At 43.4% G+C, this 21,954-nt stretch overlaps 1 protein-coding gene across 3 annotated transcripts in view; it reads left to right on the forward strand.

The window, feature by feature from the left end:
* LOC144719597 (forkhead box protein J3-like) overlaps positions 1–21,251 on the forward strand; it is a 47,654-nt gene extending 26,403 nt beyond the window's left edge. For 2 of the 3 annotated variants that reach the window (XM_078595677.1, XM_078595692.1), the window contains 10 exons: positions 3,863–3,946; positions 5,357–6,280; positions 7,965–8,039; positions 9,080–9,323; positions 11,076–11,270; positions 11,894–11,995; positions 14,088–14,240; positions 15,672–15,758; positions 17,821–17,911; positions 19,594–21,251. In XM_078595677.1, the coding sequence (XP_078451803.1) occupies positions 3,863–3,946; positions 5,357–6,280; positions 7,965–8,039; positions 9,080–9,323; positions 11,076–11,270; positions 11,894–11,995; positions 14,088–14,240; positions 15,672–15,758; positions 17,821–17,911; positions 19,594–19,714 (2,076 nt within the window). In that variant the 3' untranslated portion in view covers positions 19,715–21,251. Of the gene's footprint in view, positions 1–3,862; positions 3,947–5,356; positions 6,281–7,964; positions 8,040–9,079; positions 9,324–11,075; positions 11,271–11,893; positions 11,996–14,087; positions 14,241–15,671; positions 15,759–17,820 lie in introns of all 3 variants that reach the window. The other variant, XM_078595685.1, reaches the window with a different exon arrangement.
* Positions 21,252–21,954: the final 703 nt, after the last annotated feature.

The following is a 21,954-nucleotide window of genomic DNA, read 5'->3' on the forward strand; positions in this document are numbered from 1 at the left end:
AGCCTTGTGTAGGTCTAAAATCTTGTCCCTGACATCCTTGGAAAGCTCTTTGGTCTTGGCCATGGTGGAGAGTTTGGAATCTGATTGATTGATTGCTTCTGTGAACAGGTGTCTTTTATACAGGTAACAAGCAGAGATTAGGAGCACTCCCTTTAAGAGTGTGCTCCTAATCTCAGCTCGTTACCTGTATAAAAGACACCTGGGAGCCAGAAATCTTTCTGTTTGAGAGGGGGTCAAATACTTATTATTATCATTAAAATGCAAATCAATTTATAACATTTTTGACATGCCTTTTTCTGGATTTTGTTGTTGTTATTCTGTCTCTCACTGTTCAAATAAACCTACCATTAAAATTATAGACTGATCATTTATTTGTCAGTGGGCAAACGTACAAAATCAGCAGGGGATCAAATACTTTTTTCCCTCACTGTAGCCTGTAGGTTTGCTTGCCCAACGCCACATCTATAACCTTGTTGTAACAGCTCTCTCGCTGGTTCAGCAGTTCCACTGCTGGATTATATGATTTCCGCCTGAGGACGACCGCTTGTGTTGCGATCAAAACGGCGTGATTTATTTGATACATTGTACAAAGTTTGATTTTCTTAGTTTATATTGAACTAAGGGCAAAAAGAAATACCAAGTGTTCATCTGGGTGTATTGTATTTGTGTATTTTGTTAAAATATAAACCCAATCGTTTGTCCGTTAAATGCGTTTACAAGGAAGGCGGACATACACACAGACAGAAAGACAGACAAATTTTTTTTTATAGATAACAATACTAATGTATAAATAACGACTTAAAACAGTACTATGTTTATTGCAGCTTGAGTAATAGTATGTCATGTGTAACCACTCAAACTGTTTAAGATTTCCAATATTGCTTTAACACTTTGCATTCCGCGACCAATATCATCCATAATAGAGGTTTTTTTGGGTTAGATCGTGTCAATATATAAATGTGTCATTAAACCCGCCACCACCCGACAGCCAATTGGCAAGGTTTGCCACCTAAACAGAACATATTCATTACTAGTGTAACGACGACTTGACACACTTCTCTTGAGATGACACTTTATTGAAGACACGTTCGCTTGACACAGGCGGAGACCCCACTGCAACAGCCCCGAGTCTCCCGCGCATCTCCCTTGTATACAGTCCGAGGCCACGCCCCCCTTCCCGAACCTTCTCGCTTACTCTGGACGCTCGCTCCACCAGCAGACTCTACTGTCCTCTTCCATCACCTGACCACGCTCCCTTCTCGATCATTCCCATAGCCACCAGTCCCTTCGTCCTCACAGCTGAAACCCCTGTCATTACCTCCCATGGCCACTAGTCCACTCACACCGCAGGTAGACTCTACTGTCATTAAACTAGTACAGCACACTGTGCGCGTGGCTAGAGGCACACTGTGCTGTACTATCTTCTTGGTTCTTTCGGTAAAGTCACGTAGAAGGGAAATAATAAAATAATAAAAAATTCAACATAATAAAATACAATTCTTCACCTGAGGACGGCTGCTTGCGTTATGTTATTATTTCCCCTCTATGTGACTTTACCAAAAGAACCAAGAAGATTAATCCCTGCAGTCACGAAAGCTTTAAATTGAAATGTGCTGTACTAGTTTACAACTAGCATCAGGCGCACAGCCAGATTTGTGGAGAAATCCTCCTGTTTTTGTTCCTTAAATAGAGGGATAGATGTGGTGCCATAACTAAGTGAGCCCTTTACGTGCGAAGGAGGGGGGGGGGATTCATGGATGCATATAAATTACAATGGGTTTCCATTTTCGGTTGGGTTATTCATATGGTAACGTACATTATGATTGCATTAAAATAGCAGTACCTGTTATTGTCTGCGTACAGGTAATCTCCCATTGAAGTATGATGACTTGTGTAGTGAGTTCAACTAAGCAACACTATTTATTTCAGTAACTCAACATAACATAAGACAACCTACACTTGGGTGTTGAATGCTCATCTAGCCATGCTACGGCAGAACTAGACACGATTCGCTATCCCGGCCCAGACCACATGCTGGGTCCCGGACCGCGTGGCTAGAGGCTTCTTTTACCCGACGTGGATCTTCATCACCAGCAACACGACGAACCCCGAGCCCCTCACGGGGCCCCGTTATATCCCCCTGGGCTGGGGCTGGCTCCGCCCCTCGCCTCGTCCACCTTCTAGATCTCTCGAGCTCTTTCCCGAATGCTCCCGAGAGCTCCTCTATACCACGTGACCGCCCAGCAGCCCCCGTCCACCGGTGGCTTCCCTCCAATATCATTCGGTCACGTGTCGGCAGGTCAACCAGCGTATCATGCCCCAGCGTAAACCTGGCTGGCTGACGCTCCCTCTCGCTCCCTCACCGGGAGCCCGCACCGCACACTGTACGTGGTGCCTCCGCGCTGACCAGCGCTCACCCAAGCCCCGCTAGGGCTGGTACTACGCCCAGTAAGCGGTCTACACATAATGCCAACACATTCTTCGCCGTGGCTTCGTAAGCCCGGCACTACACAGTGACATACACAGTCACTACACTTGTATAGACATGCATTTAAGCAATGTATTATTTCATGATTCGGTTCCAAACCGCACTAAGTTTGTAGCTATCCCATACGGTTCAAATTTTTTTTTCTCTCAATTTCGATAGATTCTCTAATTAGTCTTGGCCAGTGGTAACTAGTTTTGCATTGATTGCACGTTTGCATAAATAACGCATTTGAAATGCATTAACATTTCATAATTAAGTTGTGGAATTGTTTCCTCTGGCAGTAAGGTGTAATAATAATTATGAAAAAGAAACATGCTAACCTAATGAGCGTCAATATAACTTTGTGCAGTTGTGGTTGTTTAATGAAGTAAATGTATGCATGGACAATTTATCCTGTTGTGCTGTAATAAAATTATTTGTAACACGCACATATCGTGCAACAGCTAACAAATCGCTATTTAACTGTCCACTTGGAGGTGTGGAGCATAAGCTCACGGTTCCTTCTGTGCCAAGTGTGGCGCCTTCAGCTGACTCCTGAAGCAAGAGGGCGTTTGAAGGCTTTGTACGTGAAGCTGGAGAGAGTTACATATAACGGGAGCAGCCACAGACAAACACCGCTCATCAGCAGACCTTGGGATGTGCTCCATAGAACATGGTGGTTCTCTGTAAAAGCTTAGTAATTTATAATCACGGTGTTCGTAATGAATGTCATAGCTGTGAGCATAGAATGATGCATTGACACCCCCCCCCCCCCCCCAGGGAGAGTCATGGCCTGTAAACTCCTTGGCATTTGCGGTGCTTGGTCACCTGCACGGATGACCTTAGGTGACATGAGTTCAGACAGCAGTGCAATCGATAGGTACAAGATTTATAACAATTCCTGAAGTGCAAACCTACACTGGTTCAGGTAGTACGTACTCAAGTGTGTCTCCTGAGGGCTTCAGCAGAAGGAAGGAATTGGTGGTCAGGTGTGGTGTCATCTGGTATTGGCCAGCGTTGAGCTCTGTTAGGCATTACTTGTCAATGTGCTTTATTATCATGTGCAATTAGACAACATTGTCCCAAAAAGTTTTACGACCAAACTTGATATAACCTGTTTCTGCCATTGTTACAGTAATAAAAACCACATGCCCCAAACAAATCGCTGTACGATAGGTTTCATACTTCGGTTGTAGTTAAGCCATTTTAATGGGCATAGCCTTGTGAATGTACAAGACAAGTAGATTTTTGAGTTATGCTGAGAAGGAAATGTGTGAAATTGTTGTTAGTTTAATAGTTGATCATGATTCAGTCATCATAACCAAAACGCTTGTGGATATGAGAATGTACACAATGTATCAAGTCACTTGTTGTGTGTATGTGTGTGTCTCGCAGGGATCCTACTGGGCGATCGACCAGAATCCTTCGGATGAAAATTCATCAACCAGACCCAAAAAGCGGCCACGGTCAAATGACAGGGTAAAGGATCTGTGCGTGCATGCGCGCACATCGTCTCGCCAGTTAAGCATACTAAAGGGCGCCTTACATATAACGGATTTCGTTACATTGAATGATATTAAATGTTTGTACATTTTACAGTAATATAAAGTACCTCCGATTTAGCATGGTTGGCTACTTATGGTGCGACAGAAGTTCAACATACATAAAGGTATTTTCATCTAAGGTCCTGCTACTTTGATATGTAGGGGCATGCTGGCTTGGATCTGTAAAAAGTAAAACCGCTGTGCTCACATGACTATAGCTATGATTAGGTAAATGGAGACCATTTCAGCCAGGAGAGGTTTTCTTTCTGTTGGCACCTGAGTTGATTTTCCCAGAGAAACCCGTATGATGCGAGAACACACCTTGCTGATCTCATCAAGGAGCATAAACCATCACGCAAACTCCGGTCATCCTCGGAGCAGCTTTTGGCTAACCATTGAACAAAGACAGTCACTGCATTACGCGCTTCCAGATGCGCTTTTGCAGCTGTCTGGAACCCTCTTCCTTCTGATGTTAGGAAGCCACTGGAGCTATGGACTTTTAAATCTAAATTGAAAACGAATTTTTCTCTAGAACTACTTTTTGTGTTTAGTTTGTCCTTCCCCCGCATCTCTGATTAGCATGTTTGGCTATGTCCGGTGCGAAATAAGTTCTACATACACACACACACCCTTAAAGGTTTCCCCTATAGGTCACACTGGCTACCGGTGATCAGCGTGCATACGTGATGCACTCGACTCATAAGAGTGCACGATAACAAGTGTTCAGACGTACCTGCATGTTTTTGTGTTTACTTCAGCCAAATTTAATTCAAAGAACAACTCGCTATTATATTGTAGATATACACAGATTGTGTGTTCCAGGCTGTTCAAGATAAGTTTGGAGCTTTGTTGGTGAGAAAAAAAAGTGATTTAACTTTCAATGCATCTCTGCAGTGCTCGGACATCATTGTGGTTTGGCTGCAGTATGCAAACGCAGCATATCTGCAGCTACATTACTCTCTCAGATACCTGGAAATGTAAAGTGAGTCTGGCAGTTATTGCCCAACACTGGATCATGGCTGCGAGTTTAATCTTCAGGGTGAAGTACAGTAAAATATCAATATTTCCCCCTCGTGAAGGATTATATATTTTCGGCTACAGTCAGAAGGCTATAAACGCTATCATAGATTCATCTCGTAGTTTTTCCCTTTCAATTGCGTTGAACTGCACTGATATGAAATACACATTGCATCATTAAATAAGCCATAGAGATAGCAATTTCACTCCAGGTGTGCCAATAAATGCATTATAATGCTTCTGCTGCAATTGCGGTACTGGCGTGATATACTTTAAAGTTCCTTTGCAGCAGAAATCCACGTTGCCCCCCTTCTACTCTCTCCCATAGGTTCCTCTGACATCCCCCAACCAGGAGGCAGATGCGCAGCAGGCGGGCGGAGCGCAGACCAACCCGCAGCTTTACACCATGCCTAGCCCCCAGGCACAGATGCCCTACAGCAGCCCCAACACAACTGGCGGCGGTGGCAGCAGCAGCAGTAGCAGTGGCGGCACGCATGGACAGTTCAAGATCGCCAAGACGCAGACCAGCACGCAGAGCCAGTTCACCATCACGAGCGCGCAGCCGAACTCGCAGATGCCGTACAGCATGCAGAGCACACAGGCCAGTGCATCCTCCAGTCCCTTCAGTGTGGCCAAGGCCCAGGGCAACTCGCAGCAGCAGCAGCACCAATTTGCTGTGTCTGGTACTCAGAAGAGCCCCCAGGGGCAGGACTCGCAGTCGAGCACCCCTCCCCACTACGGCATGGCCAGTGCGCAGCAGGCGCATGCGCAGAGCACGCCGCCGTACGTGCTGCCGGATTCGCCACCACGCAGCACCAAGAAGCCCAAGATGTACGTGCCGGCGAGCGGAGCGCAGGGACAATTTTCGGTGGCCGACTCGCCGACCAGCAGCCAGAGCGGCTACAGTATCCCGAACACACAGGCGGCGGCCGAGGGCACGTACAGCGTTCCGAGCGTGCAGTCGGACGCGCTGAGTGCGCAACCTTACAAGATGGCAGAGGCGGCGCCCTACGGCATGCCCAACTCACACGGGCAGACGGCCGCGCGGGGCATGTACGACATGCCAGGCGCACGTGGCCGCTACGGGATGGGCAGGACGCACGCGGCGCACGCCAGCGCGGTGCAGCCTTACGCTATTCCGCACTCGCAGGCCACGCCGCAGAACCAATTTGGAGTTGGTGGAGCGCAAGCTGGTGGACACGGCAATCAAGCCTATGGCTTGGGGCCATCCCAGCCCGGTGGCAGCACACGGGTAAGACCAGCCACATCTGACTCGGCTTATTTCTACAACATCGTAGATTTGTTACCATTAATAGCCTGGGGGGTGGGAGGGCAGTTGCTAATGCGCCAATTATACTTTAATATTTAATTTCTATATTCTTTTCCATTGAGGATTTTACGTAGTGTCAAGGTTAGGTTTAGGCAGTGTAATAAAGTGAATGATTAAGCGTTCTTTGAAATTGATGCACAATTAAATTGATTTATATTTAACCTTGATGCAGCACAGAATCCAGTTTGCCAAGAACCCAGTCAACCTAAGGTTGTAGTTGACATTTCTTAACTCTTTATGCTCTTGTAATAACAAGTGATCCATAGTTTTGGGAATTAAGTTGCTCAAGTGAATTCCTGACAATTTTCATTTCAGAATTTGGTGAAAATCCAGTGATACCTACTCTGTTGTATGTGCGATATCGATATATAAGTAGTCTTTAGATTATTGAGCTTATTTCTACTTAACAAGCTTAGCTCCACTTCAAAAATGTTGGTTCAACATCTGAAGTTGAAACTCAGTATCGCTTGCCAGGCCTAGCCTTCTTGGAACCTCCTGCACAATTGATGTTTGTTGGTTCACGTTGAGTGTTAATGTTCTTCGGACTGAGTGTTTACCAAGATAAGCCACCTCATATTTCTAAAACTTTTACAAATTTTGGTAATTTGTTGCAATTTACACATTCAGAGTGCCTGATAACGATTTTCTAAAAGATGAGGTTTAGACTATTGTCTTATTTGCGGTGTTACCATGCTTTACAGTCTGTGTTGGTGTTTTGTGTGTAAGCGCATGTAAGAGTGTATATATTCAGCCTCGCTAGAAGAGAAGAAAAATGCATTGTAATATAGATTACAAAGGTGTAAATCTAGAATAATATAAAACCTGAATTAGCAAGTGTAATAAAGTCGGTGTTATTTTCAAATGTATTTACAAAATGTGTCAATGGAGAGAACTCTTCAAATAACTTACATTGCGCCTTAGTTTTACAATGGGCTTCAGATTTTCCACAAATTCAAAGCACACTGACTATTCCGTTTCTTTTTAACTACGTATGTGGGTATGTGGGTATACTTGGGCTGTTTTTATATATAGTATAAATTGATTATCTTTCATTTAATTTTATTTTTATTTTCTTGTTTTATTTAATTTAAATTTATGAATGATGCCCTGACTGGTGAGCATTTAAAATTTCGTTGTACTGGTGACAATGACAATAAACGATCTATCTATCTATCTATTTTAAATATTTTGGTCATGCTGACCAAGAACCCCAACGGATTCACGAGCTGCCTATCTCAGAGCTCCTCCGTAATGAAAGCCTTGAGGAATCTCCGTGCTCACATGAGCAACGAGGTGGCGTTGCTTATCACCACTGTCTGTCCTGAGCCAGTGGTGGAAATTTTATATTGTTATCACATCTCCTGTCTCTGCACAAGACGAGCACCAGTTTGCTTCCCAAAACTGGTGTTTATTTTATTAACTCTGTGGAGATCTGATGGGTTGAGTTATCCGACCTGAATTGAGCTCGCAAACTACCCAGTATTATGTTGTTCCATACTAAGTGTTCGTCACAGTGTAGTAATTTTCATTCTTTACAATGTACATTTTCTGATGTGCCAATAGCTTGTGGTTTAACTTAAAATGTTTTTCTATATTTTAAACACAGATGTACCAATCCTCGGGCACCAAAATGGGATACGGAGAGCAGCCTGGCGGCTCCTACGGGCAGTACCCGACAACGGTATGCGGCGGGCACGTGAAACGGCGCCGTAGGTGCAAGCAGCGGCGTATGAGTTGCGATGATGTGCTTTATCATTGAACGGGGAAGCTGGCGGAAGCACCACCTCTTCCTTCTGTTACCTTTGTAATTTGAAAAGAAATCAAAATCCTATGAGATTGTGCCGAGAAACTGCTTGACACAGCTCGCCCTGTGATTTCACAGGCGCTCTTGATGAGCAAATCTGACCATAAAAGCAGCTGTCTGAAGCTTGATTGGCTGTCCAGATGTTGCCGTTATGAGTGAATATGGCCAGAGGGTTTGGGTATGCCAGTGTGGTGGTGCTGAGCGACGCAAATAGCACGGAGGCTCCTGCTATGTGCCATTTACGTATTGCATTGTGTTGTCACATCCCCTGTCCACGCATTGTCTGCTTTTTTCAGATGTCTGACTATTGGATTTATTTGACCACTTCTGAGAATTGATTGTGAGATGACAGGGTTATAAGTGCTCACGAGTGCATAGCTGCAGTACTCTGCTCTTATTATTTGGTTCTTTCGGTTAAGTCACGCTAATTAATGGTCACCAGTAGTGCTGTGGCTGTTAATATTCACGCAGCTCTTTGCTCTGTTCTTTTACGGCTAAAGATGCGACAGAAGGAATACCTGTGTAATTCTTGCGGTGAACCATTTATATATAATGATTCATCGTCCCACGACTCAAGGAATTGTTATTATTCTGCTTCACGATTTATTTTAGGAACTGATCATTTTTTTCCATTTTATTACGTGGAAGTAAGTGGCAGCAGAGCTCCCATAAACCAATCACGTAGAACATGCATGAATTAGATGTAATCAAATCTCATTCACGGTCCGACGCTTGCATCGTGGACATATCTATTTTAATCGATGAATCATTCCATGCTCTGTTTTTATACTTTTTTTTTCCCTCCATGACATGTGAGAGCATTGCCGTGAACCCCATGTAATAGACACCTTGGCTGGACAAGTGCTCAAAGCGCGTGGTTTGCTCACCCTTTGCTTGTGTGTGGGGGCTGCGAGTAGGCATTTGGCACGCACGCGCCCAGCGCTCCAGGACACGCGCACAACCCCGGCACGCCCACGCACACCACCCCGACGCCGGCGGAGCCCTTCGACTCGCAGCTTGGCGGTGCCGATGGCAGCCGGGAGCCATCGGAGCCAGTGGGGCGTGACGGCGGGCCCGATGACAAGCTGCACTTTAACATGCAGGGCAACGCCGACGATCTCAGCCAGTCCTTCCGTAGCCTCTACCGCAATGTTTTTCAGGGTGCGTGCACGGGGGGGGGAGCCTGCCGGCATCGCGCACCTGTGTTTAGCGCGAGCCGGGCGTTGTGCGAGATATACGCGTACGTGCTGGGCATTGTCATTTAAAAGATGGATGATGGAGAGATGGGGCTTAAACAGGAGGTGGAATAATGTGGGAAAAAGTTTAGGAGTGTATAAGTTGCCAACAAATCCGAAACTCATTTACTTGTGAGGCATGTCGAAAAATGTAACAGCGAGTGATATTGCTCAAATAATGTATTATACTCTTTGGTTCTTTCGGTAAAGTCACGTAGGATACAAACTGAGCAATCATTGGAAGGACGTTATTAACCAAGTAAAGTCTTAACCGACTGTGATGTTTCCATCCTACCTGCCTATGTCAGCTGTTATTTCAAACTCTTTGAGTACATCACCAGGCTAAATATCTGTGAGGCAGCCCAGGCACGAGGGATCCTCACCACCTCCGCCGGCTGGGACCGTCTCACATTGACATGCTAATCTTTCACACTTACGTACAAATTCCTTCTCTAGCTCCACCCACTTACCCTTGGGTTGAGCCCACCAAAATCTTATATAAACTCTTGTTGCAGCAGCTCTTTCTCCTATGTCAACAGTTCTCCTGCTGTATCTGTTCCACCTGATGACGGTCGCTTGTGTTGCGATCCAAACATTGTGATTTATTTTATTTTATATCTACGTGACTTTACCGAAAGAACCAAAGAGTATGGATTCCTGCAGTCACAAAAGCTTCAAATCAAAATAATACATCGTTGAATTTTGTTATGTGCAGGAGATTAATTAATGAATTATAATGCAATTGTGAGGCAAAATTAAGGATTTTTGGTTGCTTCTAAGAACCTTTTTTTTGGCAGCTAGATGGTTTACATTACCGTGTAATGTGAAGTCTTTTATTCTTTACCAGAAAATCATTCACTCAGTCCTATTTATGCAGTGCACTGGAGGCTGCCAGTGCTTCAGGTCTTTTATAAGGCTCTGTTACAGAAACCTTGTCTTGGCTCACAGCTCCTCTATAATAAATAGTGGGAAACGAATATCGTAATACCCTGATTTACTTCTCCCCCTTTTACCACTACCTGATTTGCGTCGCCTCAACGCACACTTACGTGGCTGACAGCATCGTCTCGTGTCTGTCGCCTCGGCCTTCGCCTTCACCTACCCCGAAAATGTATTTGATTTACGTCGTTTTGAAATTGGTCGCACCTTTCAAGACCGCAACGCCGACATAAACCAGGGTATTACTGTAAGAACTTGTCAGGTTACGTCAACTAATATGGATATGGTATACATTAGCTTATTATTGCACCTCCTATTGGCACGATTGGCTACGTACGGTGCGAAAGAAGTTAAACATACATACATACATAGCAGCTGTGCAAGCTCAGTAACCCCCTCTCTTTTCTCCGAAAAGTAAACTCGCCATTGCCTGTGTTGTGTGCTAGCTAAATGTTTTTGTGCATCAAAGTCTTAGTTATGTCTGTTATTTGGGTTCCTATCTCCGTTTCTTGGGGTTTTCCAAAGGTTTTTCATTCAGGTGTCTTCACTGATTGGTGTGAACTGTTTGGGCTAGACATTTATGTTAACTTGAAAACGCAAGAGATTGCAATCTGTTCAAGGTGTACAATATGGTACCACAACTTGTAAAGGTTGAATTCCTGTCATTGGGACCAAAGAGCGATGCTTGTTTCTGATTCACCTGTGGCTGTTTCACTCGCTCCCGTTGCGTGTCGCACAGGGATGATAAACCCAGCGGCACAAGGCGGCGTTGGCGATGGGGCAGGCAGTGCGCCATCGGCCGAGCACTTGGGCCACGCCACCCACCAGGCCGTGACGCACCCCACGCCACGCCTCTCCCATCAGGGAGCCACCGGCTGCCCGTATGGGACCAACGCGGGTCACGCCGCACAGGGCGTTGGCAACGGAGGCCCACGTGAGTAGCTGGCTGGCTGCACATGCTTTGGGAGATCATCCATTTGAATATATGTGTACACTTTACTTTTTTTGTCATTCCACTGCTGGATGAGGGTCTCTCCATGCCACATTGTGGGGATTAGTGACCATACTTTGACACAATGATCAGTGCAAGTCAATGAAGGCGGGGAGCAGGGAGCATAGACGTTGCGAGCGTTTACAATGCAACTGTAGATTTTTCTATACCCCCCTCTACTAATATAACATAATCAAACAAATCAAATCAAACTTTACTTATATAGCACAATTTGTGCAAAGAAAAATTAAAAGCAACCGACACAATTTCAACAACAATAACAATGATACATAAAAAAAGATGTACTGTAATGAACTAAGAGTATAGAAAGCATAATAAGCACACAATCGGGGAAAAGCCCTGCAGTAGCCTACACCTGTGTTATGCGTAATGGTTAGCCATCATATCCAGCTTCTAGCCTGCTTAACTTCTGAGATCTGATGAGATTGGGCATATTCCAGGTTATAGTTACATAGGCCACTTAAATACAGTATATTATGATGTGAACGCTGTGTGTGTTCATGATGTTCTCAGATCCGTAAATGTTGCTGTACTTGGGTTGACAGTACCGAGTCCCGGGCTCTGGTCTAACCTGGACCTGCTGAAGGAGAGCTGTCGACGAGCCTCCAGCTTCAATTGGGCCGAAGTGGACATGTCCCAGTATCAAGGTGAGTTGTACGCAGTAACTCTGCAGCACCACCACCCCTTTACCTTACACACAAGGTGGTGTTGTTACGTGTTCATAAACCAGTCATGTACGTGGCTACATTTTTATCAGTGCAGCTCTGACTTAATCAGGTTAGTGGTATGGCTTGCTCGTAGGAGGGCACACATCCTTAGTCCCCCCCTGCCCTTTGCCCCAGTTGGCTTCCACTTAATGTGAGGTCACTCATTTTCCCATGTTCGCTGGAGCTCCCCCTCCCTAGGGTCATCCTCTTGCTGACACCTTATAAACTCAAGACCTTAATATGCTTCTACATTTTTGTTTTAATGTGAACAGAGTTATTATCCATAATATAGTTTTTTTTGGGTTAGATCGTGTAAATATAAATGTGTCGTTAAACCCGCCACCACCCGACACAGCCAATTAGTTTGTCACGTAAACTGAACGTGGCAATTCGTTACTCGTACAGCACACCGGTGTGTTGGAGAGCAAATCCACAACATTTACAATCGGAGTACAACGTTTCGCGAGTAATTACAACTAGCATCATCTGTCGCACAGCAAGATTTGTGGAGAAATCCTCTTGTTTTTGTTCCGTAAATAGAGGGATATATGTAATGTCACTTGTGATCCCTTCACGTGATAAGGGGGGGGGGATTCATGAATGCATATTAATCCATTACCAGTTGGGTTATTCATACGGTAATAAACGCACATATGCATGCACATTGTTGCAATAAAATAGCAGTACCTGTTACTGTCTGCCGACAGATAATCCCCATTGACTTATGGTGGTGACCTGTATTGGCATGCATTTCAACAATGTATTTTGATTTGAAGCTTTCGTGACTGCAGGAATCTATACTCTGTGTTGCGCCCGAAACGTCGTGATTTATTTTTATTTTATACCTACGTGACTTTACTGAAAGAACCAAAGAGTAATGTATTATTTGATGATTTGCTTCCAAGCAGCACTAAGCCAGTAGCTATCCGAACGGTTAAAATGATTTTTATTTCTCTCAATTTCGATAGATTATCTAATGTTCTGTTTGTTCGTGATAAACCTTACTAATTGGCTATGCCGGGTGGTGGCAGGTTTAACGACACATTTATATTTACGCGATCTAACCCAAAAAAAACTATTATGGATGATATTGGTCACGAAAGCCAAAGTGTTAAACAAAGTATTATTAGTTCTATTGTTTTTTGTTATTTCACGTATGTCCACAGTCTTATCGCATGTGAAAAATATTTCAAGTCTTCACTAAAAATGCTTATTATAAATGTGTAAAATCTTATCACGTAACTGTTATCCTGCTATATCTTCTTCACTATAATTAGGCTCCCACTTCCAATTTGCCATCCCTCCCGAATTACACATCTTCATATGCAAATTACTCTTTGTGCTTTATACATATAAATGGTAATGTACATACACAGATACCCTTTGTTCTTTCGGGGGTATCTTTGTATCTAAAGTGCTGGGCAGCGCAACACCCACCCACAGGTGTCGGTGTCATGAAGACTGGTGAACGTGCACCATTTAGGTTTTTATGGGGCCTGCCCCCTGTAATTAGTATTATTTCTCTTTGGCTCAGCATGAATGATGGGCTAGTAAGTATAGAGGGGTTAAGAGGCATCCTTTTTGAAGTTGTACTAATGCATCCCACCGCATGTATGTATGTAAAGGTTACGGTAACACACGGTGTGCTCATTTTAAAAACAATAATGTTGTGCCTCTTGCCTTCAAGGATGCTTTTATATTCCCTTCTTAAGGACTACAGATGGTATGTAACTGAAGAGGCATTTTAACGTCCAGTGCTGCTCACTAAACTTCGTGCGGGATAGTATTTTTCAAAAGAATTAGTATTTGTGACCTGACATACATGACTATTTGGCATGACTATTTTGATGAACGCGTGAGCAGTACCCGTTTTATCAGCCTCTAATATCTTGTTCATGTCGAAGGTACAACAGGTCGTCCAAATCGGCAATCACTTTGTCTTTCTACCATTGCGTTCTCTCAAGTGCAAATTGTTTTTAGCTTGGGCGTCTCTGCTTCGATGGGTCGTGCTCATGTGTCCAACCACCCGCAGAGTTGCTGGAGAGCATGCGGCGGGCAGACATGAACAACTGGTGCCTGGACACAAGCCAACTGGCCGACCTGTGCTCCTCCCTGGGACACTTCTTCTCCCAGACTGGGCTCTTCCAGCCAGTTGGCCGAGACCAGCTGCCAAGTGCCCCTTCACGTATGTCGCTTTCTTTCTTGTCCTTATTTTATGCAAAAGCGTAATGTATTTCTATCATTATTCATTTGACTCTCTGAAAAATATCAACTGATTACTTCAAAAACTAACCGCCAAAAAACAGAATGCCTTTGCAGTTGATTAACAAAGAGAAGGTGAAGAAAACTGATTACATCATGGGACATTGGAATGGAATGAAGCACATTGGCACAAGATTGTGGCAACCGCTGAGAAGCGATATGATAATTATGTGAATTAAAAACCTGGTTGACAGTACTTGCTCTACTTTTGTACGGAGGAATATTGCAGAAACGAATATTCATTGCTTACCTTTGACAGTCTGCCATAATAGCGAAACTCAGCAGTCGCAACATTTTGTAATAGGTGACGTTTTGGATAATGACCATTCTTCATATTACACAACTTTTTTTGAATACAACATTTCATATAGAGCCTTTGCCCCATATATAACAGCCATTCCAGGCTCTTTGCATGTTCAGAAAAGAGTTCAGCTCACGAGCACCCTGACCTGGACCGAGTGACTCTTCTCGTTATTTTTGTTGGGTTGTGTACCCCATCCCTTTTTAAAGATGCCCACAAACAAAACACATCAGTTGCACTCGCAGCAATTCGTTTGCTACAGATAGAGAATTTGAACAACAGCATCTGCAAGTAACAAAGAAAGTTGGCATTCTCTTACTAGCAGGAGTCCCCGGAACTTCGGCGGGGAAAAGGATGGCAAATATTTACCTTTTGTCTCGCCCCCTGTCGTCCACTTCACCCGTGACGTCATCAACCACTCCCCTCACCACCCCAGCATCACGTCAACCTCCCTCCTCACCAACGGACCTCAATCTAGTGACGTCATCACCCCTCTGCGCCAACTTGCCAGTGTCGTATGAGGTCATCACTCTCTCATCACTGCCTTCTGTCCCGTGACGTCATCACATCCCCCCTCCTCCCTCACAACATCATCCCAATCTTGTATGACGTCGGTACTCCTCCAACAGCCCAGTGTCTCTTGAAATCAACAGCCCCTCCACTTACACCTCAGGCCAATCAACTCCTCCCTTCCACCTCAGCAGTGGCTAAACTGGTCCCCCCCCACTGTGCTTTGCAGACAGACAAAAATACTCTGCATATATTATCAGAGTATTTTTAGTTTTTTGCATTCTGACCACAAGTATTGTGGTTAATGCAGACATGATTCCTTATAAAAGGTTTTAAGTTTGGTGTTTTAATATCTGAATACCTGTTTTGTTGCCAGAAAAAAGGGGAAAACCTATTCTCATATTTTGGTACTGGCAAAGGAGGTCCCAAAATGTATTTTGTACTTTAGTTTTTCAATGCGCACACTTTAATTTGAGTTCTATCTTTTTAACCTTTTTTTTTCACTGTGATATACTGAATATGTTGCGCCTTTCACCCTCTCAGGTGCAATGTATGGAACACCTGGAAACATGGTGGGGGCCTCGGGCTATCCACACCTCACTGCGCCAAGCAACGCAAACGCTCACCCAGGTGCCAGTGCCTTGCACCACACCACACTATTGCCAGCGAGCTCCACGCAATTAAAGTAACTGCTTTATTTGGAAGCGTAAATTATAAACGGAGCCACGATTGCACACAGTTGCCTTGTTCTCCATGCATTGTGAATATCTAAATGTTCGTGAGGTGGTTGTATTTATATATTTTGACTGAAAACTTTCGTGACTGCAGGAATTAATGCTATGGTTCTTTCGGTAAAGTCACGTAGTTAGAAAAAATAATAACAATAAAATAATAATAAAAAGTGAATAAAAAATAATAAAAATATTATGACGTTTCGATGGCAACACAAGCGGTCGTCATCAGGAACCTGGAGGTTAGCATCTGAGGGCAAGCTGTTTATAAAGGTTTAGAGATGGGCGGGGCAGCTAGTGTTAATGTAGGAGAAGGCTCCGACACTGGCAGTAGGCCTACACCAATCAAAGCATTGCACCTCACGCCACACACCCACACTGCTGACAATGGAGGTGGACAAGAAAATACAAATTGAAACTGTGTTTTCTTTGTTCAACTCCACCAAAACTGTGTTTTCTTGTCCACCTGCTATCTTGCAATCCTCGGGGTGAGCAGCTCTCAATGTCCTGATAGTGCGTTGTTTTAGTGCTGTTCGCCTTTTGGCGTCCTCTGGTCTAACACTGTTTGAGACTCGGCTCAAAAGAAAGGTGTCTCTGGTGTGGACCAATCAGTTTCAAAGACAATGCATATACTGTCAGAGTATGTTTTTTGTTTGTATTTTCACCACACGTATATGTGGTTAATGCAGACATCATTCCTTGTAAAAGGTTTCAGTTTGGTGTTTTAAAATCTTAACACCTGTTTTGTTGCCAGAAAAAAGGGGAAAACCTATTCTTATATTTTTATACTGGCAAAGGAGGTCCCATGGTATAATAAAACATAAATAAACATGACATACCTTTTAATTTTAACGATGGTGATGACAATGAGATGGGGGAAGAGGTGGTTAGAAGTAGAGATATAGCCCACAGAAACAACACTCTCACCTTGATCATTCGTTGCATGCTTCGGGTCCATGCTTAAGGGAAAAATGAATGTGGTTGCGATGCGACACGATCTATGCGCTCCGAATACGACAGTTCAATATGTACAACAAAACAGACGGGCAGCTGATTGGCTACGCAGCATCACAGGTGGCGCTGTAGTGTAGAGGAGCACCATGGCCCCACGAAATTTGTAAGAATTACGTCACACAATTCAATCATGTCATGCTGTAATGCAATGATGTCATACCTATGTCACGTGACTTCCTTAACACCAGGCTTTGGTTGGTAAATTGGTATACAAATAATGAACCATGTTTACGTGAAACCGCGGTTGGCAATCTGCAGATGGCCATTAATTTCCGTATACATATTCCTTTTTAAGGCAGTGTTGTTGACTAATTTGAACGTTTTCTCGCAAGTTAGTTGGAGAGCAGTGACACGTCCACGTTCTCTATTCAGAAAGCCTGTATACTTATCTTTATTTAGTATTCATAATTGTGAACGCCTGCAGTCATTTCTTGCAAAAATTACCTTTTACGCATAATTAAAAATGATAGTAATTTGAATGAAGTGGAACTCTTGGAGTTGACCAGGAAATATGTCTATTCAAGCCTGCTGCCTTGCACTGCTATACTTTAACGTGTAACCATTTGACAGTGGTGGATTGTACATGGCAACAGATATACAGTCGTCAAAGTAGTCTAATAATGTCATTACAAATGCATATGTACAGGCGTATGCTATATAAACGTGATAGTGAAATATGTTATGCCCTATATAATTTTTAGTTCTTTAGTACAGTACCAATGGAACCTGTTTCCGCATGCAAACTGATTATGTACACAACCAAAAGCGTTTAGATGTTTTGTTCCCGTTATACAGTGAATGAGGATGTTCTTATGTTGGGAAGAAACATAATTGGTTGATACTTTATGCATGCAATTGTATGTACGGTGTTGCGTGCTGTTTATAAGCACACACGTTACGTAATGTTTATACCGTACTGTTTGTGTGTGTGTGTGTCTGCCATGTAGGCCAACCCCCGCCCTTGTACCACCTACCACTGCCACAGCGACGCATCAGCCAAGAGGAGATAGAGAACGACTTTGACTGGGATTCCATTGTGTGAGGCCTGCGTGGCGAGCGGGATGGGCTAAGTGGATGAGTACCGCTCCACACAAGCAAACTTGAAAACTGTAAACTCTACACTTTTCTGAGAAGGTGGATAGGAATTTTAGTTGAAAATCCTACCTACATGGTAAATGTACCAACTAAAAAAAAAACAGAAATGTCTTAAATATGGAAGTAAGTTTTACACACTGGGGCACAAATGACATTAAGGTTGTGGGAAAAGAAATACATTTGGGATGGGTTCTTTTTGCACATTAAATATGGGAAACTGCGGAAATGAAAATGTTTTTATTCTTCAAAGATACGTTTATAAAAGTATCCTAAAAACAAGTATTACAAACACCTGGTCCAAAGGGATGTCTGTAATAAAGTTTAAAATTACGTCCCCTGAGCGTGCCAATAAGAAAGATACAGTAATATAAACGAAATATGTGATAGTAATATAAAATCTATTAATTTCTATATATGAACATAGTTGAATATATATGTGGATGCATAAAAATAAAGCGTTGGGCAACGAGAGGGGGGAATGTGAGCGGCACGTCGACACCACAGTTTCGGCACTTTTCCACCTCCTCCTCCGCTGCCACCGCCACCAGACGACCCATAATTGCGTTCTGGAGGGTTTTTGTCCACAGACAATCATTTTAAATGTTTTATAGACGCGAGGTTAAATGTGCACAAAGTGTAGTAGGTTGGTTGGAAGAGAAAATCAAGGATACAGTTTAAAGTGGGCCCTGTTTTTTGTAGACGATGCACAAAGCAGGTGCTGCTGCCACACTCGTCAATTAATTTTTTCCGTTTTTTTGGAAAACGAGCTTGGGGGCTCTACATTATTTTTCAAAACAAACTGCCATGCTTCTTCTTGGGAGCAGAAAACTTGTGCAAATACATATTTTAAATGGTCAAAAAATATATATTTAGAGGGTTGAAAAGATGTGTGGCTTTGGCGTGGGTTGGGAGCGAGCTGGGGGCATCGTTGTACCCCGCACGGTGCTACAAGGGCCGCGCGGCCTCACGGCATGTGTGACTATCGAACGTTTCATACCGTTTTGATAAAAGACTTGATATTGATGTACTATCAATTGAATTATTTCCACATTATTGGAATCGATATTTTTTTACCCATTTGGCCAAATTCGGATTGTCAATTTGATCATGTACATACCCAAAAATATAATGCTTAAAAGCATAATGTGAACTTTTAACCCCCTCGTAACATCTGCTTTGAGGCTTTTGTAGTTTTTCTTTGCCTTAGATTTGAAAAATTCTTGTGAATGATTTACGTTTTCTTTTATTAAAACAGATGCCAGCGATAGACCTCAGTCTAAGCAGATTTCGTTGCTGGGGTGAATGCTTTGTTTAACGTACAGTGAAATTATTGATATCGCATCGATATTGTGGTACATCGCTTGATATCGTATCGATATAGTGCGGAGCGCAGGAATGAGATCTCACATCCGTGGTGGTGGTGGTGGTGGCATGTCGGCTCACGGGTGGAGTGATGGCAGGGCTGGAATGTTGTGTGGGATGGGGTTTTTACAGTTTGGAATGGGTGGGGAGTAGAGGTGTAGCTGTAATCGGGGAAGGGATGGGCGGGCCATGAGGGAGTGCAGTACTTTGATGCCGCCTTCCCTTTGCCGGCCCTGTGAGCCCGTCTACCTTGTCCACCCCAGGGGCGGCGTGGCATGGTGGTGGACACACCGAGGAGCCCCACGGTGCCATGGGCCCTATGGCTCTCCCTGGGCCAGCAGCTGCCCGCCCAGCTATGTGCTGCTGGCAACGCGGTTCGCGTGACAGTGCGAGCACACGATGATGAGTCTGTGCTTTTGTATTACTGATGTAAGTGGTCTGTGTGGTCATGACGTGATGATGCTAGCCATGCGGTAGCGTAACGCAATGTCAATTATGTAAACCTTTTAGAATTTTTTTTAACGGTCATTTTTACGTACGTTGCCCACAATGCTTTGCATTGTATGCTAATGAGCTGGCTATTTTCCTCGTTGATTGGCTGAAAGATTGCTGTGTGTTTGTGGCGTGATGTGTTAATTATCGTGCAAATTAAAGCAACAATTACTGCCTTAATTGCTTAATTTGCATAAAACACTATAGGCACTTTGCTTTGTACTTACCGCCAGTCAAAACGTATCTTATTGGTCAGCACTTAACCTTTTTACAGTAAAACCGTTTATGATTGGTTAGGAAGGCGGCATCTACTCTAAAATATTGGGATGTAATGGAAATGAGGCTTAATAGTTTAATATTTCTTATAAAATCATTAAATCACAAATTAATGTAGGTCGGCATGAAAATGTTTACATTTTAGCACCTGTAAGGCGACTGGGTTCTGTGCCATTTGAGATGAACGTTGGCGACTTATGGAGGCACCATCCAAGTAGCCTTACACATGTCACAGCCCAAATCCCTTTTGTAAATTTTCTCTTCAGTTTGTAACGCTTAATGCAATATAATGAATTAATATACAATTAATAAATTGCATGTAAGTTCTTATTTATTTTTTGTTAATTTTCATATTTCAATGAGACCATGGTTTTACTGTAAAATAGATTTTGACCAATCACAAACGGTTTTACTAGATATATAAAACATCCTTATGTGTATATATTCAACTTACAGTTTTTTGTGTGTACATATATTTATACATATGTGTTTAAGCTTTAAGTGTCATATACTATCATAATAAAAAATAAGAATTATAAGAAAAAAAATTAATTATCGTTCGGCTTGTTAGCGCTTTGAGAATGGCGCCATTGGGTTGATTTTTTTGTAAATTTTTACGGAATTTATTGTCGTGACAGTCACTGACACAGCGGTGACCCTTGGAAGTATGTAGTGTAACGGTGCGTGGTGCTTAGAGCTTCTGTGTGGTGTCTGTGGCCTACAACCCAAACGCTCCCGCTCTGCCTTGTGTACACAGCTGTGCAACTTCACCGCAAATACTATTTACATGCAAATCTAAATCCCGAGGTATCGTACACACAGTACACATAGTTGTAATGTATATGTGATTGTGTGTATATGTATATACAGTGTGTGTGTGTGTCTACATATTTAGTACAAACACGTGCGTATTTATGTAATGCACACACACAAACACTTGGTAGGCCATAAGGTAACAGCAGAATAAGTATAATGTATGTCGGGTTGAAACCCAACCCCGTCTGGTGTCTGACACCAGCTGTTGCTCGATATAGTCCTGTCCCCGGTTCTTTAACTTTTGTTTATATCGTATGTATTTTAACAGCTTTCCATGTCAGACTTGTGTGGTATAGCGGCTTGATACTGTTGAAGCAATAAACGGTGTTTGTAAGGACGTCGGTGTACCAAGCCATGGATTGCTCGGAAGTACGGTGTGATGTTTGCTGCCATTGCCCTGTGGCATTCTGAACACGTGTCCAGCTTGGTGTAATTTCCACCCACGTTCACAACTCTTGTGAAATTCTTCATCAAGCACATCTCAAAACATATGTTGAGCATAGAGGCACTCGACCACAGGTCACGTGAACGTGATACATAAACCACATTGCTCGGTGCAAATTGTACTTTGGTGTGATTTGCCTCATAAATAAGCCTGCCATTTACACGTGCCGTTCATGGCAATGCTGTCCATCGTAGCACTTAGCTATTATCACGTAGGAAAAGGTTCAGATTCAGTTTCAAAAGCCAAGATCAATCCACTACTGGATGAAGATCTCCCACATCACCGTCCCTCACGGTTTCACCGTTGGATGAGTGAATCTCATTGCTCCAGCTTTGGTGGACATCCGCTCGTGCACGTTTCCTCGTGTTTGTCTGCCACACCATGACTCGTTCATATGCTATCCTGGCCAAGCCCATTATTTTTGGTTGTTGATATAACCCTAATTTGATGTTTTTCTTTGATCCATGCGTTCCACTTCTGTCTCGGTATAATTAGTGCATGCATTTTTCGACGTTTTGTATTTTCGGTTTTCTATTTTCTTTACCTCTTACGTCTTTCCATTCTCCATCCCTCTCTTTCACCTATCGGTCTCTTC

Source organism: Lampetra planeri, chromosome 1 (genome assembly GCF_965212315.1).
Source record: "Lampetra planeri chromosome 1, kcLamPlan1.2.h2, whole genome shotgun sequence".
Classification (NCBI taxonomy): Eukaryota; Metazoa; Chordata; class Hyperoartia; order Petromyzontiformes; family Petromyzontidae; genus Lampetra; species Lampetra planeri.